The sequence below is a fragment of the Diadema setosum genome, chromosome 10 (genome assembly GCF_964275005.1).
Source record: "Diadema setosum chromosome 10, eeDiaSeto1, whole genome shotgun sequence".
NCBI lineage: Eukaryota > Metazoa > Echinodermata > Echinoidea > Diadematoida > Diadematidae > Diadema > Diadema setosum.
Window position 1 is genome coordinate 36,033,542 of NC_092694.1, and position 19,206 is coordinate 36,052,747.

Genomic DNA, 19,206 nt, shown 5'->3' on the forward strand with positions numbered 1-19,206 from the left:
GGTTGATCTTTCTGAGTTAAGAAGACCCTTTGTTTGAAACACCTGTGCAACTGCCATGATGCTTATCTGAAGCTGCATATTGGTACAAATCCAGAGATACACTGTACCAATGCATGCTTAGGTCGTCCACACGGAAGACTGTCTTTAACCATCCAATCGCGGTTGCCAGGGAGGCCGAGAAGTTGGAAGAATAAGACAAATCAAATCTAGTCCAGCTATTAAATGTTGGAACTTTGATAATACCTTTAAATAGGAATCCATACGCATGAAGAAGAAAGATCTGGTGTGGGTATGAATGTTATGATTCTCTTTTCAGTAATTACCTTGTAGAGCAGTCTGTGGGGGTCCGGTTCTGTCTTGTAGGGCACCCGAGGAGCGACAAATGGGCCAAACTGGGTCCTCTGTTGGATCAGCTTACGAGCGAAAACTCCGAGCACTGTAAAGATGAGAGGGAAATAAAACAGAAAAGAATTAGATAAATATATTGTCCACTTACTGCATATCAAGAGAGTTTGCTGAAAATTCTGACCACAGACCACTGGTGTTCAAGGGTGAGAAACTGAACACAGCTGTTGATATTGTGAACTGATTCATGGGGAAGATGGAGGCCTCTGAAAAAAACGAGCGCTTGGGGTTTGATGTCAAATACACATTTTAGAACAATAATTAGATGTGCTGAAGATGTATATTGGACATGATTCCCATGACATTACAGCAAAAAAAGTGATTTTAAATCACTTACAATTTTCTATTTGTCATTCATATTTGGTCAATTCACTTTCCAATATGTATTGAGTATTAAAGTTATCAATTTTGCCAACATAAACAAAATTGCACTGTAATGTATTTAATACAAAAAACAATTTTAGCTGTGTGTGTATGTGCATGCAATGTACTACAAACATTCTGTAGTAATTTCTACTTACCTTTAGTATAAAAAAGTAAACTGTAATCAAGTAGTAAAAACCAAGCTCACATATGGTCAGAAACACAGTCAAACACCATTGTTCAATATGTATAATTTTCATTAGATTTAACTCTTCTATGTCTCCACTCATATCATCAACATCATCCTCATCATTACCATCATCACCATAATCATCATCCTAATCATCATCATTATCATCATCATCCTAATCATCATCACTATCATCATCAGCATCATTATCATCATCACGATCCATCTCATCATCACTGTCATTTCGTTATGTAAAGCTGTTTGCATGGGTAGAAAAAAAAAATTGTAAGTACGCTGTCGACAATTCAGAACAAGTACTGCAGGACATTCAATTGAGCTAAACTCATTCACACCAACCCCCCCAAAAAAAATTTGTTCTTGTATCCTCAATTATCTCCTTCTCCTCTTCCTCCCCCTTCTACCTTTCCCCTCCCCCACGACTTCTCCCAGTTGACACAGAGTCACACAGCTCCGAGTCAAATGTTACAGCATCCCCATCAACAGCATCCCAAAACGATGCGGGAGAGATCAGTGCATCAATAGTCTTTCCTTGAGCAGAAATCATTTGATGCTATAGCACGGCATGAAACAGCAACGGATCAATCTCCACACACTTGTTCCCTTCACCAGTTGAGGATGAGCTCTTTTCCATGTCAATCATTACTGTCACAATTGTTACGTATTATCAGTGACATTGATTTAATAGCATGATTACAACAGCGACCATGTTCATCATCATTATCAAACAAATTTATCATTACTATTATGCATATCAGGGCAATTAGTTAGTGATAAGACCTAGAGTAAAGATTAGGTTCCGGGTTAGGTTTAGGGTTAGAACTTGGGTTAGGGTGAGGTTTAGGTTCAGGATTTAGGATTAGGTTAGGGTCAGAGGAAGAGTCTAGGGTAATTGCCAAGGGGATAAGACCCTAGACCCCTATCATGAGTATGTCATGACTTCTATCATCACTGTACTAATGGAAGAAGTTGTAGTGGAAGCACCATTTACATTGTACAATCTAGTAATGATGGTAGTAGTACTTAGTAGTTATTTCAATAGTAGTACTGCTGTCACTTTTTTCTTCATTACCACTTCATGACAATTGACATACGATGTACAGTGTTTTCTTTGTGGGGGGAGGGGTTGGTGATTGGTGATTTAGTTTGGTTTAATTATGAGTCACCAACAAATGTACAGTTGTATGTTGACGGAACTATGAAATCATTTGACATCAATATGGAATCAGACAAACCCAAAATCTCATACAGAACAGCACTCATACAGAAGATGAAGAAGAAACCCTGACATCACCGAATCTACACAAGCTGTAGAGTGTACCGTAACAGACCAATTCATCGACCTAAAGTCAAGTTCGGGTCACATATCAAATCAAGGAGGATGAAACATAATACGACCAGCCCGATTACTTCCCTTGCCGTTTCTAAAAGTGGGAGCTCTGGATCGTTAAATTGCTCTAGCAGGTGCATACTCATTGCAGTTTCATGGTACGTGCACTATTTTGGGCGTACACAGTGGCACATTTCCCCCATAAGGGATCATATCCATCAAAGTTTTAGCGTTTATGTTTTGTATGATCATCTGCCACGTAGGATATTGCTACATATGTTCTGTAAGGTGATTCCTGTGAGGAATAGTGAATTATGTTATGCTACCATACTGTAATTCTGTATTTTATAAATGGATTAAAAAGAAATTGCTCTGTGTTAGTGTGTGTGTGGGGATGCCAAAATTGTAAACAGCAGTATAGCACTCAGAAGGCTGGAAGGCATATCTTCAGTGGAAAAACTGTATTTTAGATTTCCTGCAATGGTCTTCGGTACAAGTACTACAATTTGGGGATAAAAAGTATTTAACATGAAACCTCCAGTTTATTTTTGGCAAAAAACCCCCCCAAAACAACAACAACAACAACAACAACAACAACAAACAGTACAGAATACTGCAACAAGGTAAGAATTAATCTGTGTGTGTACGTGTGTGTGTGTGTGGGGGGGGGGGGGTGATGGGTTGCTCTGGTTGGGAGTTGTTTGTTTGAAATGACAGAAAAAGTTATGAAAATAGAATATGATTTCAAGGGGACACAATTTTTTTTTTATTGCTGCCTTTAATATAGAAGAGAATATAACAGAGGTCTTTAGTATATTTAACAATGTCTTTATTTTCAGGAGATTGCATAAGTGTCAAGTACATTTTCATCAAAATTCTAATGAACCCATGTGGTTTATGCAGCTAAAAGTATTAGTGGAAATTCATGATATTTTGTCTCTTAATATTATTAAGAAATGAATAGAGATATTATCCCATTGAAGATGGGCTGATTTTGCTACAACACGCATTTTCCACAGACACTTGCCCGAGTATACTCGGGACTTGTCCTCAATGGGTTAACAGGGCCAGTCAGAAGATACATCTTTCTGTTTGTTTTTTTTAATGATATGGATAAAGTCATACAGATTATGACTCAGGACTTACAATACTTAAGTTGCAATGAGTGAAAGCTAAACATAAAGGCTAAACCTAAACCTACATGCTGTAAAACCAGGAATGTTTGCATGCATTTTAATGTCACAAATTTCGCGAGAGCCAAGATTCATGAAATTAAAATGCACGCGAAAGTTCTTGTCTACAGTAAATGCATTGAATGTTAGAGGCAATTGGCACAAATTTCATGACCCGAAAAAGGCCGTCGGCTCCAATTCGCGAAAATTTCATGCCGCAAGAATATCATGTTATACAGTAGCTCACAGACACAGATTTTGACAGCCCATAGTAATTGTTCAATTTAAAGGATGGCTCCCTTTAATGTGCGGCTCAGGACATCAGGAACCACAAAACTAGGGAAGGGTCAAGGGTGGGGGGGGGGGGATGGGCAGAAACTGAAGACAAAAGTGGGTCGGTATTCCTATCTGGGTTTGGACTAAAGATATTGACCTCCACACTCCAAAATGACACCACGCAAACAAGAAAACATGAGTGTGGCAGATTTATGACTTCCATCCCTCTGCCCAGTGAATCTAATAATAGAAGAAGATGAGGCCAGGGATAGTTATGACAACAATCGGTGTGACCGCAGATCAATTTGGTTATCTTTGTGATAGATGCAGGAACCCATCAAAATGGACAGTCTCAAATGTCCGATTTCTGCTGACACTTCCATGTTTATCCTCTGGTGATGTTTTTAAAGGACAAGGTCACCCAAATACATGAGAGGATTGAGTGAATGATGCAATGTCAGTAGAACACATGAGTGAAAGGTTGAGGTCAATCGGACAATCCATTCAAAGGTTATGCATTTTTAAAGTTTATATGCCGATATCACTGGATGAGAAGACTACAACAGTTTGTGACGTCATAGCAGGACAAAGATATGAAGAAAATACATACAAAACTATATAAAATAAAAATCATAATTCTAGCAAAAAACAAAAAACAAAAATAAAAATACTTGACTTTAATACATGTACATACGAACTTCTTTCAGAAGGCAGGGGTAATGGTATAACCCTTTAATAATTGTGCAAGTAACAGGTCGAGGAGAGTATACTTTTCATCACAAAAGAGGAAATTTTGTAGAATTCTCTCTATATTTTCTTTGTATCATTGTCCTGTAGTGATGTCACAAACAGTTGTAGTCTTCTCATCTAACAATGGTGGCACTCAAAGTGAAATGTTAAGAATTAATGACTTTTGAACAGATTGTCCGATTTTCCTCAAACTTCACCGATACTTTCCTCTTGTCTTGCTGCATTTACTCAATGTACACATAAACTTGGATGAACTTGTCCGTTAAATGATCCAACACACGTATATCGTATGCCGCCATCTCTTGCAAGAGCCACACTACCAATATTAGGCATGTAGAAGATTTGGCCAATTATTACACATGCTGTCCTACAAGGGACTTTAACCCATTGAGGACGGACTGATTTTGCTACAACACACATTTCCCATAGACACCTGCCTGAGTCTACTCCGGACTCGTCCTCAATGGGTTAATTTCGCAGAGCTGATACGATGGATGATCGACAAAAATTTGAGGGTTGTTTGGCAAGTATTAAAGGGCAAAGCAGTGACCATCTGAATGTCAGTATCACAGCCTTACTGCTTGGAAGTTGATGTACAGAATGCACACTTTCTATTCTACATGTCACCATGCTTGCATAATTGGTTGACACCCATACTGTAGGCCTACATGAAAATGGCTGATAGCCCTCAGAACTGTTTATAATGATCAATAGTACAGGGCAAGGGGTCATTGTGGATGCCACGTATGTAACGACTTGAATCACACTTGGACAGGCTGAATGCTAGATGTAATCACACCTAAAGTATCTTGACCGCTTCTTGAACCACGCTGCCAATGTGAGCGGAGATGCCATGACCCTGCCTCATTAAGCACGGGGAGGTGTTCACACTGTTCATACTCCACAATATGCAGAAGCAGCTTTCCAAGTATGAAAAGAATCCTTTCTATGAAAACACAATAACATACATATTGCTGGACAATCTCCACCATAAAATAAACTTCAAGTGAGTTTATTGTCTGTGTGGCAAAAATCCTAATTATTGTTCTAAAGGTTTTCACTGGCACTGAATTTTCAGTCAAAACATCTATAAAGACACTTGACTTGGAAAGCAATTTCTAGACAAAATATAAACCTTATAATTTGATGGTCTACTTTGGAATATTTTCCATAGTAGGCTGGCTGCAAGTAAATACAGGATATGATGCTAGTTTAGTATAAGGAGACACAAATAAGACACACTGTGTGTGCAATGAAAGCAGCATATCACCGATGGCTATGAATCAAATTAGAATCTGGAGCCACGAGAAATTGGGCAATGAAGACAACACCACAGCAAGAGAATTTTGGAGTTTTCATGCTGCCAAACTGTATGAGCAAAAAGTGAAGGGTGCATGTAAAGAGAATTGCAGCACACTGTGTGTTTAGCACACGAGTGCACTTGTACAACATGATGGAACTTCTCCGTTACTACATTAGAACCTTCCATACACCAGTTTTAATGTCTGGTACATGTATGAACTGACCAGTGTGAATGTACACATTGTTGGCTCCAGTTTCTTGGAAATACAATCAGACTTAATTAACATGCTAACCTTCTTGATACCACTCTCTCAGTGTGTAATGGCAAATCCACAATTAAGATGATCACTGTCCGAGTATGGAAGGGTTAACATCTAGGACCCTATAGGACATATACTGTAGAGTCTCCAACAGTCTAAAAGCAATAAACTTCAGGATTGGGGGGGGGGGGGCTATTGGGAAGGGGGAGGATAACTGGGGAAATAAATGCTGTCAATGATAGGAAATCATGAGGAAAGAACTCGTGTCAAACAGAGAAGAGAGGTGTTAGTTAGTTTGGTATTACTCGGTGGGGGGGGGGGGAGGGATGGCGGTGGGGTGGGGAGGAAAAAAGATCAAGAGAATGTGTGTATGTATGTGCTTGCATGATCAAATGCAGGCATGTGTAAAAGTGCTGAAATATAGGGAAAGTCATGTATGTAATTCCATTTGTGAATGTGTGTGTGTGTATGTGGGGGGGGGCGCAAATGTTATTGTGTATTTTAAATATGAAAACAAGAGAGAGGGTAGAGTACACCGTAAAACAAGGAATGTTCGCGTGCATTTTAATATCACGAATTTCGCGAGCGCCAAGATTCGCGAAATTAAAATGCACGCGAAAGTTCTTGTCTACACTGTATGCATCGAATGCCAGTGGCAGTTCGCGAAAATTTCATGCCGCAAAAAAGGCTGTCGCCTCCAATTCGCGAAAAATTCATGCCGGAATATATCACGCTTTACAGTATAATACTCTGAGTATGCAGCATGTGTTTATGTGTGTGACGTGTAGAGTAAGCAAGAGAGGGGGCGAAAGACGAGTATCATACAGTGTATATGATTGCTGTGTGAGTACTCGGTTCGGATAAGAGAAAAGACAGATGGAGAGAGAGAGGGAGAGAGGGGTGGGGTATTAGTGAGGGAGAGAGTCGAGGGAGAAAATGTAACGCCATACACCTGTCGTGAATCATCGCTGAGTACCGCTGGACGTTCGTCCGTCGTCGGTGACAAAGGATGACAAATGTCGGTGATCTTTCAGAGGAGCGCTCCACTCCAAACCTCACTGCAGTGATGTGTCCACATTACATGTGTGAAGTGCCAATCAACATTTCATTAAGACAGGGGAACACTGTGTTTGTTGTTTTTTTTTTTCTCTCTTCTTCTTTTTGAAAGCCAGTTGAGAAGATTTAGAACTATAATATGATGCTGATTATCTCTTAATGATCTCAAAGTCCTTGACATCTGCAAGTGTAAAATGCTCTTTGAAGGAGCATCTTTAGGAACAATATTTGTGGACAATCCTATTGAAACAGAACCCTATATATATATATATATATTTTTTATTTTTTTTTTTTTTTGGGGGGGGAATTAACACTCAACCCTTGAAAATTGTTTAGATTTTACAGCCAACAAAAGCTTGCTACTAGTGGCATGTTTAATACTATGTTTAACTCGATCTTGAAAGTCACATCATCAAACAATGAGGAAATATGAGAATATTTTGTTTTTGGAGTGACACCTTTCTTTGCTCTTCTTTTAGATTAGCTTCAAGGTGAAATATTGCAATATTTGAATAAATATATGTTAACTTGCCGAAGCAGAGATTTAATCATCATCATCATCATCACTATCATCATCATTATCACAATAATGATAGGAGATAACACTTATATACAATGTAGCACTTAATACCGACATTTCTAAGCGCATTAATATGGTAAAATATCAAATCAAAATACAGCAATATATAATATTGAAACAACAACATAAAAAAAATTACATAAAATTATTAGTCAGAAACTGTTACCAAGGTTTGCTAAAGGTCCGCTGAATTACTGATCCCACCCTAACACATAATAAGAACATGATGGGAGTATATAATGCGCTGTGAGTTTATCTTTATTGTTGTCCAAGGGCTTGGATTCAAACCATGGCTGAAAACAATTAACCTCACCTCTGAGGATACACTTTTCTACCATCACAGCTTGACACTACTCTGTGAAATTACTTGCCATTGAAGGACAGAAAATCTATGACACAGGATTGGTATAGGCCCTTTATCACACGAGCGACGGATGGACAACATTGATTTCTACGAGGGCGGGATTGAGCTCAGGGGGGCAGGTGGTGGGGCTAGGGGGGCATGGGGTTGGTGGTTGGAAAAAATGTTTTTCTCACTCATTTCTTATCAAAGTAAACACAGCATCGTATCACACTTCAGGTTGTTGCACATACAACTGGTAGCTAGGTGACAACGTTAAGCATATTGAAGTACCTCTGCAAGTAATTACACCAACTCATCTGTAGGTCAAAGGTTATATCTCCTCCTCCCCCCTCCCCCCCCCCCCCCCCCCAACATACACATAAAGCAGTTTATACACACACATGAGTGCACAAAGAGGTGCTGACACATTAGCAGCCATCATGACACCTACTGGGATAACCATCATGTCATCTTGCTAGTGAAATAAGTCATCCTGAGGAATGTGACAGGGGAATCGGCAAGCTGGGGGGGGGGGGGGCAGGAACCCCTCCCCCATCCCCCCCCCCCCCCCCCCATCCCACATCACTTCACTCTACACTCCACTCGCGTCTCTAGTGTAACAAGTCATGAACAGTTCACATCTGTTCTGGGTGACTCTTCACTTTGGCAATTTGCTGGCCTGTGCAAGTCAAAGAGCAGTATAATTAGCCATGTAACAATTGAAATGAGGTAAAGGTGATGTATTTGCAATGCAAATTGATGCAAATGCAATGCAAATGTATGTAAAAATAAGAGGTTTCTTATTCATCTCACTGATTTGTGTTCCTTTGTTGTTGTTATTGATGGAGTCTCACGACATTGTAAATGCTGACTGGGGTGTTTAATCAATCACTCCTTACTTCACTTGGTTGCACTGGCCAGCAGATTTAATGAGGCAGGGAGTCAATTAGGTGTTTTAATCATGATCACAGGGGTATTCCAGCTCTTTTCTTTCTTTCTTTAATTCTCACAAATGTATTGAAATTACTGGTCCTAACTGGGGCAAATTTGGGTGACTTATTACAGAAAAATACTCGTCACAACTGGAGAGTCAAACCCTGGTGATAAACCTGTAGCTGAATTTGATTAACAGTCATTTAGAAAAAGAAAATCAGCATTCTACCCCTCTACTGTTAGGCTTTTCATGAACATTAGAAGAAGGGCCATCTGATATTATTGGTCCAGGATATACATTCAGAAACTATATTTCATCTGTATTTTTTTTTTTTGTATCAATCTTTGTTGTGTTTAAATCAAAATTATTATCATCATTATTATTATCTTTGAAATTATCAGTTTCACAGTCGCTGTAATTCTATTATCACGATGATAATTACCACTGCTACTCCAACTATTTGACACTACTACTACTACTACTACTACTACTACTACTACTACTACTACTACTACTACTACTACTACTACTACTACTACTACTACAACTACTGCTACTACTACTACTACTACTACTATGACTACTACTCCTCCTCTTACTACTACTAATTGCTAACACTTCTACTACTTACCATTATTACTGTCATTGCTTTCTCAAATGGAAGGGTGGAGGATGCGATTTATAATAGCTGACTATTTGACAGTTAGTTGACAATTATCCTTTGGATTTTATTCCCTACATATGTGATATAAAATGTGTGAGTCACTGCCTCAATTAACTTTTTGAAATGATGGAAATATAGTTATTTGATCATGATATGTAGCAGTCAAACACTCTTTTTGGTAATAACCACTTGAAGTCTCAAGAGGTTCTGGTCACTGCTAGAGAAAAGCTCAACGCAATAATCCCAAGAATCTCATCAATGGTGACTACTGCCTCCACACACTGTTATGCAATTGCAGATTAGCGTTTGAATACCTGATGAATGATATAACAAATCCTCAACCTGACAAGACGGTCAATGCACTATACAGCTATCAACAAGCAGGAGGAGAATACCAACAAGCAGGTTACTCCTCATGAATATTAATTTTCTGTAAATGCGAGAAAAATTTGAGAGCTAATTACCAGGACAGAAAGAAAGAATCAAATGTCATGACTCACATGAATATATAGTTACATTCAGACGGTTGGTAATCCTTAACTTTGAGGATTTATAAGCTAAACTTCAAGGATAAGCTCGTAGTTAAGTATGGGGCACCATGTGTTGCATGGTCTCTTTCATCACGAAATTTTTTCATTATAAACAAGAGACATCAATTTCATCATGAAACAACAATTTTGTCAATGACACAAAAAAATTGTCAACGAAATAGCAACTTCATCACAAAATTGTCATTTCATTAACGAAATTGACATTGTCACCAGTCAATGAAAAGACAATTCTGCGATGAAAAAACAAAAACAAAACAAAACAAACAAACATGCAACACTTGGTGTCCCATACTTATAATTATCCTCAAAGTTAAAGATTCTGTTTACCTTTGGGAGTAGTGATTTTAAAAATGTTCAAGATATCACATTGATGCATATGTGTAGGTCTATTGTACATGATGTATCACAAAACATCTTACCATATGAAATTTTTGCAATAAAGCCTAAAGTATAAGGAGATATCATATTTTTCTCAATAAACCATAACTGTACAGGGTTTAGTCCGAAAACATTTTTATTATAACTATTGTTTTGTGTACTTAACAATACTCAACATCAATTATACGAATTCATTTTTTTTTTTACAGTGGTTGTTTCTATCTCTAACTCACATTTTAGAACTATTTTAAAGCACTAATGCTGGGTTTATGTTTCATCTGCAAACGGTAATTATGCCTTTAAGGATCACTGCCTGAACATAACTTATGATATGTGTGACAAACTTTTGTCATTGAGGACAATTAAGATTTGGCACACATATTCCAGTCAAAATTGCCACCTACTTGTGGATGTCAGCAATATTAGCACTTCTCATTTGGAGCGAGACAAGAATAACAGCCAATTAGTCACTTATTGTTACACATCGTATCTGTAAGATTTGTTCTGACAGACTGAGATGCGATGATTCATATTTCTGTGACGCGCATCTTTGGGTTATATAAAAAAAGTGAAATATTAACCCACAAAAGACAAAAAAAAAAAGAGTAATGAAAAACCTTGATCACATTTCTGGCAAGAAGATGGAAGATGAACAAAAAAAGAAAAGAAAAAAAGGCTAGGCTCATGAAAGCATTACGTGACTATTCCCAATCAGCAAATCAGCAATCTTACATGTCTGTCAAAAATTTTTGGGCTCCTAAGATTCAGTCCTCGACAATGCCTGCAACAGTCACAGCCGTGGGAGCCTGCCCGAAGTATTTCAGGATGTGTCAATGTTGCATTTTATTACTCTTAACATCAGGTAGATCACATGAAAAAAAAAAAGAAACTTGGCAAGTTTTCCTAAGAGCATTAAATGTTACTCATCGCAAGGGACATCTGAAAATAAATGTAAAAATCAGTGCAACAACCTCCAAGTCTTCATGTCATGAAAGTGCAAGGCACTAAAAAAGTAAAAAGCACACACACATACAAAAAAAAATACCAGCATGAAAGAAAAAAGTATACAAAAAATCAAGAAAACATTTGACAACTGTTATGGGTTGAACAATGTTTGAGCTGCATTGTATGTGGTTTTTATTTCTAGCTGGGGCTGGTAACTCCCTCCCCCCCCCCCAAAAAAAAAAACAAAAACAAAAACAAAAAAAGAAATATGAGAGACCTTGAAGACTTGTGAGTGCTATAGTAAGATGGGGCAGATGGCTGAGACATCATTCCCAAACACGCAATGCTTGAATCCAGGGCATACTGTAACACCGGATGACATTCGTGGCACAAAACTTGCGCAATTTCGAGCCGACAACATTCTTCGTGGCATGAAACTTTCAACAATCGCCGAGCATGAAATATTACAAGTTTACTAGATCTGTACTGCAATGTGCATACAAAAACTTTTGCGTGCATTTTACCTTCACGAACAGCGGCTTCTCGTGAAATTCATGAATGTTTCATGCACGAGAAAATTTCTGGTTTTTTATTAATGGATCCATCTTCCCTAATGATACAAATATTTATAAAATATCCTCATTTTTCAAATCAAAAACTGAAATGTATGCTTCAAACCATGCAAACATAGCCTCTTAATAATTTTTCTCATCCCACACATTCATTACCCCTTATCCTTGATTGGACGGTTACTCATGAGATTCATACAACAAAACCTGACAGAGGAGGGCCATGTTTTGGGGGATGCTCCAGTAATTGCACACTTGAGTTAATTTGCAGAGAGTAACTCATCCTTCTTATACTTAATGATTCTTGGACACTAGTAGCTTCTCCAGAGTGCCAAATTAGCACCAATGACTCCGTTCAGAAAACCCCAAATACTTACAGGATGCTTCTGTTTCGTTTTCTGTCCCAGCCTCGATACTTGTGGCCGTTCGAACCGATCAGGACAGACAAACTTGTCCGGGTTTAGATCCGCGTCGTATCCACATGTGTGCTGGCGTTATCTCTCTCCTCCTATTAAAGTTTATCCAGTATGAGCGAGGACTGCCATCTCGTAGTACGACAGATGGGAATCTTAATAGACCCATCTTGTGAGAGATGCTCCTACACATCTCAGGTAACCTTCTAGCCCAACACATCTCTCCTCCATCTCTTCTTCTCCCCCTCTCTATCTCCCTCTCTTCCACCTCTGTCACTCTCCCCTACTATCTGCCTCCCTCTCTCCATCTATCTCTCTCTCTCTCTCTCTCTCTATCTCTCCATCTCTATCTCGCTGTCTATCTCTATCTCTGTATCTATCTCTCTCTCTCTCTATCTATCTCCATCTCTCTATCTATCTCTATCTCTCTATCTATCTCTATCTATCTCTATCTCTCTCTATCTCTATCTCCATCTCTCTCTCTATCTATCTCTATCTCTCTATCTATCTCTATCTCTCTTTCTATCTCCATCTCTCTATCTATCTCTATCTATCTCTATCTCTCTCTATCTCTATCTCCATCTCTCTCTCTCTATCTATCTATCTCTATCTCTCTATCTATCTCTATCTCTCTCTTTATGTATATCTCTCTCTATCTCTTCTCTCTCTCTCTCTCTCTCTGATTTTCTTCCATCCATGATGTAAATTAATGACACCAGGTCGAGAAGCTATTATGGCCGGGTCTGGGGAAGCGATACAGGTTGACTCCGTTGCCACTGATTTCATTTGGTGCAATTCACTTGCACAGCCATGCACCACCACCAACGGTCTAGGCCATTCGAGAGCACGGCGATGGGGAGGGGAGGAGACAAAAAAGGGGGGATGGACCGGGGAGGTGAGACAAAACCTCCCTGGATGGACTAAGGGCGTGTGTCGGGGGGAGATGAGGCTGACAGGAACAATCAGTAGAGTTCAGTTCTATCAATTCATTGATCGGTCGAATAGAAGGTAAGTGGTTGTGACATCATATATTATCTTTTAATCTACGCAATCTCTAAAGCAAGGTATACTTTGTGTTCATACAAATTATGTATAGTTTTTGTAGCATTGGCACTTCTATGCTTAGGGGATTACAGTTCAGTCACATCACTTCTTAAACCATAAAAGTGACAACACATCTCCCAAAAAGATTTATGTCTATTCCTAATAAACATTCTTCATCATCATTTTCTTTTTTTTCTCCTATGTTAATTATAATTTACATGAGAGTGGAGACTTCAGATCATTGTAAGATGCAGGTATAATTCTCTGCCATCTTTCCTGTGCTGTAAAAGTGGAAATTTTTGTGGCGTGGGAAATTTTTATACATTTCGCATGACACGAAACCACCACTGAAATACAAATGTGCAAACATTTTGCTGGATGGATGTGATATTATTCTATGATTCAATTCTGCAGAATAAAAAACAAACAAAATTCATCTTATACTGCAAAGCACAAAAAAAAAAAAACTACTTGTGCTAAAATAAAAGTTGATGGAGTCTGCAAATGTTGATTTCCCAGCACTGTCTTCTGCGCGGTAATTTTGTCATGCAACGGCAACTTCATATCAGGTGTAGATAACCTTGGTTAAGCATCCCATTCAACAAAGCACATCAGTGCTCTCATGAATTATTTACGTTGTCATATTAAAGTGAACTCACAAAAAGCACATGACTGTAGGTGCACTCACACTTTGCCATAGTATTCATACCTGCCAACATTTCAAGATGAAATATCTTACTCGTGGATTGCAAAAATCTTATTTTATATGCAAACGAAGTTAAAAATCTTACTTTCCGCAAATCTTCAGAAAATACACATGAAAGGTATATCTAAATATTTTTTTAAAATCTGATTTCTCTGACAGAAAATCTGATTTTGCTATTTTTAATGCAAAAAATCTTACTGAATCTGATAAAATCTTACTAGTTGGCAAGTATGTAGTATTGAATACCATTCATTCACCACTCTTTTTTTTCCCCCAATGCTTTTCCACCTTACAAGGCTTTTGTCATTAAACCACCTCGCCTAGGCCCACACACTCATATCGATGTTGGAAGATAATGTGCCCTGCTGTGTATATTTATACCCACACTGTGAAGAAATTGACATGGATGATACCCTTTCCTATAACAGTTGACCTATTTATCAATTCTGAAGATGATTACATTAAAAAAATATATATATATTCTTTTGAGGCCAATGAATGCTTGACTACCATGAACTTCAACATACATGTATGCACATAAAATCACATCAAGGATTACAGAGTAGAATATACTCAAACCTAAATATAGAAATATTAACCATGTCCTTGGGTACAAAGCAGTTGTTGACAGTGACCATATAATACATTCTAATGAAGCCTTCTCCAATATTTTACAAAAGTTCATAATACCTACCCCTTCATACTCGATCTCTGCCTACCCCGCACCACCCCAACCTCCCCTCCTAAATCTATCCTGTAGACAGGGGAAAAAAAAAAAGTTGGGTTTCTTTCGTTCTGTCTATCCTAGGTCCTTTCTCGATGTCATCTGCTCACCTTCTGATGTGCAGCAAAGGATAGCGTGAGAAGTGGGAAGCTGCGCCTTGGCCACCATCCCAGTGCAATTTTGAGAAGCAAGGTCTTTTTCAAGACACATGTGCTGGGTGAGATAAAAAAAAATCCCAATCCCAACAACGACAAAAAGCTGAATATATTGGGTTTGGTTGGAAAAAAGAAGCAAGGCCAAACTTTTAGTCAGTTAAGTGTCATCTCCTTTGACAAAGGCCATTGTCTATCCAAACGGGAGATATCACAAAGGGTAGATCAGCAGTGTTTTCTGAGTCAGCAGGTTGAGTTGTGAATCAGCTAGGCTCCCATGCCAAGCTTGGTACAAAGAGGGTCGTTTTAAAGGCAAGATGAACTAATTTGCACACACTCAGAATAGATTTCCACGAATCTGACATGATATTCTCACTGTCAGCTAAATCCTGGGCACGGCTTTAACAATAACATTCAAAAAGCTGTCAAAAATTACAAAAGAATGTATGCGTTTGACTTATATTGAAATATTAAAGCATAACATAGCATTTATGGCTTAAACCACTATCTAACATTGGGAACAGTACTAAAAAGAAAAGTTCAAATTATCACATTTGATGCATATTTATGTATAGTTCAATTGTATCCCAAAATATAGTACTGTATAAAAACTTTGTAAAAGCTGCAAATGTAAGGAAATATCACTAATTAGCTCACTAAAACTGTCATTGTGATGGTTTATTCTAGAAACATAAGTATTTATCATATTTTAATCAACAATACTTAACATTTACGCTGTACATGTTGGTTAGATTTATCTCTAACTCACATTTTAGAACTACTTTTTGAAGCACTTAATAATATGGGCCCTGTTTTTTCATATCTGGAAAACTTAGCAATGGGCTTTAAATTCTCATGCATACTTCATAGCACTGATCACACAGTAGAATTTAGCTATGTATCACTCTAATCACATGACAGTTTCCATGGCGATGTATCACCCGCATTAAATGATAGTTTCCATGACAATGTGCAGGGTTCGAAATTAGCAATGGTCCGCTGGCCATTGGCCACCCAAAATCACGTCGGACTAGCTAAAAATCATAAAATTCTGAAGTTACTAGTCCGTCTGGCTAGCCAAAATATTGCTTCAGTGTTAAAATTGATTCTAAGTAGTCCGCCTGGCTAGTAAAAAAAAAAAAGTTAAGTGCGACCCCTGATGTGCACACCCTGTCATCTTCATGCCACGGTAGCTGCCTTGGTTACCCGCTTCCCACAAGGCCAAGCAAATGACAACCTTATGAATAGATAAAAAAACAACATTAGGTACAGCGGAACATCTTTATGAAGAGGTTGGATAACAAAATCTTCTTTTACCAAGGTCATTTTGCAGGCCCCGATTCTTCATATTCCCTTGTTTTTGTACCCTCATATAGTGAAAACTCTGATACGACAAGGTGATTTTATGGGCTTTAGGTCCTTTTTTTTATAATACAGTTTCCCTGTACATGATTAACAATGGTGGAAAAATATGACATCCCAAATCTTAACAAAGGTAAGCATTTCATTTCTGTGTGGAAAAGGAACAAAAATGCATTAAGAGATCTTTATCATTAGTCCTATACTTAAGTTCTTTTTTTATTGATTGCATGGTATGTGGCAATAATGAATGAAACTCATTCCACAATAATTCCCACACTGGCGGCAGAAGGACTTTCACTTTTGCAATATAATGAGCTGACCATGAATTGTCTCCTTCTGGCTCTACCTCTCCCAACGATGCATTTTCTCTTTTTTTTTTATTCCTTACTGATTTACTTTATGATAGTACATTGCATATAGTATACAAATCTACATTGTGTAGATTGTACATGGTCAGGAAGTGAATTGGGTAATGGACATTGGCATGGAACTGACCTGTGGGCATCTCTTGACCAGTGGTTCCTCCCCTACCCCCTTTTCTACAGAATACTGAAGTAAGTTTTTGCCTGCCCTGCTTACATTGTAAATTAGTGCACTTAGGTTGCACTTGTGTGCATAGGCAGGATAATGTTCGAGATTCAACACAAGAGGGCGCTTGGTCATGCTTGCTGCACTTTCAGCCTGAAACCTGACCAGCTTGCTCCCAACATCCTGCGAAATACGCTTTTGACCTCTGCATCCAATCAAAATAGCTGGGGCCCCAGCCAAGAAAAATATATCCAGCATTCCAAAAATAGCCGCCGAACTTGGACTAGCTTTTGGCCCGGTGCACACACACGATTTACAAATCTGGAATCCGTTCAGCTCGGAGTAAATTCGAGAGTGTGGATCCGAGCCCGGGTCTTGGCACGGCGCGCATCGCCATCCGCCTCAACTCAACTCGCTCGATGAATGAAAGCGCTCTCTGGACGACCTTCGAGATAGCGAGCCAGAGAAGTTATGCCAGCATTCGGCATGAAAAAGTCCTGGCTGTAGTAACAGTAGTAGTAATAGCCATTTATTATGATTGGCGGTCAACCAAAATGTAGAAGAGTTCAGTAGTGCAACGCCATTGTCACTTTGTCAATTTGATATTGTATGTATTAATAGATCTTGAGGGGAATCCACACTGCGCTCTACAAATTACATTGGGGCTTATATATTTTTTTTTTAAGCAAACAAGATCTTTACGATTGTGACCAGACTGAATCACAGTGACCATGAATATATTAACATGTATAGCAGTGATCTGTCAAAGCTATTAGCTATAATTTTGGGCTACAAAATTGAGATTTCTTTCTGAGACCATCCCCTATCCACCACACGACAAATACACTGGTTTTGCTCCATCTCATCAGGGAGGTGGGAAGTTCCCACCTCCCTGATCTCATTTACAGTTGTACAATCGCACTTCAAAAGTGGACTCAGGATGGATAGCAGAAGAAGGAAAAAATTGAAACAGGCACTTAAGCAAGTCTTGTACCTCTATCACTTCTACAGTGTAATCTTCATGGTTCCCTATAAAGGCTAAAAGGCTCTGATTAAAATGACTGATACACTCACGGACAACTATTCATAGAAAAGTTTAACTATCATCATGCATACACAGGAAAGCAACAGAAACTTCACTTCACTTCAAAAACTAGATTATTAGAACATCTGATCAAATGCGAACATGTGAGTCTGCTTATTTTTTTTTTTCTCTCTGACCCTCAAAATGATCAAATATGTCAATATGATTAAAAACAGGTGCCTTAGCTGGATAATTTGACATCAGTCCAAACATCTGTGTGGTGCTCTGGCTAGCTAGTGAAATCCAGAAATCATGCTCAGAAAGAGACACATGTGCACACACACACAAAAAAATGGAATTAGTTTGCCCCCTTTTTTTTTGGCCAGCAAAGAAGGAATTCTACGTTGATTGCATGCTGGGGTTACAGACTGATGAACATCAAAGAGAAAATATGCTTTCTCCAAAGCTATGGTATTTCTTATCAGATAATATTAAATATCTATAAACATTATTATTATCATTATTATTATCATTATTATTATTATTATTATTATTATTATTATTATTATTATTATTATTATTATTATTATTATTATTATCATTATTATTATTATTATTATTATTATTATTATTATTATTATTATTATTATTATTATTATCATTATTATTATTATTATTATTATTATTATTATTATTATTATTATTATTATTATTATTATCATTATTATTATTATTATTATTATTTTCATCATCATCATCAATGTTACAATTCATTCCTTCTTTGCGTCTTTCCCTCTTTCTTTCTTTTTAAGATTGTGAATCTAGGTTTTAAAGACTGTTTTCTTCTAATAATATTAATATTTTTTCCACATTTATCCATGATCCAAGCTTTTCCAAGATAATCACCTTTGTTTATTCAGCATTAAGTAAAATATAATAATAATTATTTTTTGAGATAATGAAAAAGATTGTGTTTCTGAAAAGGCAACTGTAAAGGCAGTTGTCCTTGCAATATGTTGCATGTAGGTAGCATGCATCAAAGTTTAGATCAACATACCAACCCAATCTTTTATTTTGAAGTTACATTTTTATTAAACTTTAGGACAATGCTATAACTTTTCTTTTACTTGAAGATGTAATGTTTTGATGCTCAGCATATCATCCAAA

At 37.8% G+C, this 19,206-nt stretch overlaps 1 protein-coding gene across 4 annotated transcripts in view; it reads right to left on the reverse strand.

Annotated features, from left to right (window-relative positions):
* Window positions 1-19,206, reverse strand: part of LOC140234138 (uncharacterized) — a 156,183-nt gene that overhangs the window by 46,922 nt on the left and 90,055 nt on the right. For 3 of the 4 annotated variants that reach the window (XM_072314210.1, XM_072314212.1, XM_072314211.1), the window contains one exon: window positions 324-436. The exons of the other annotated variant lie outside the window; for it this stretch is intronic. In XM_072314210.1, the coding sequence (XP_072170311.1) occupies window positions 324-436 (113 nt within the window). The remainder of the gene's footprint in view (window positions 1-323; window positions 437-19,206) is intronic. 4 annotated transcript variants of the gene reach the window in all.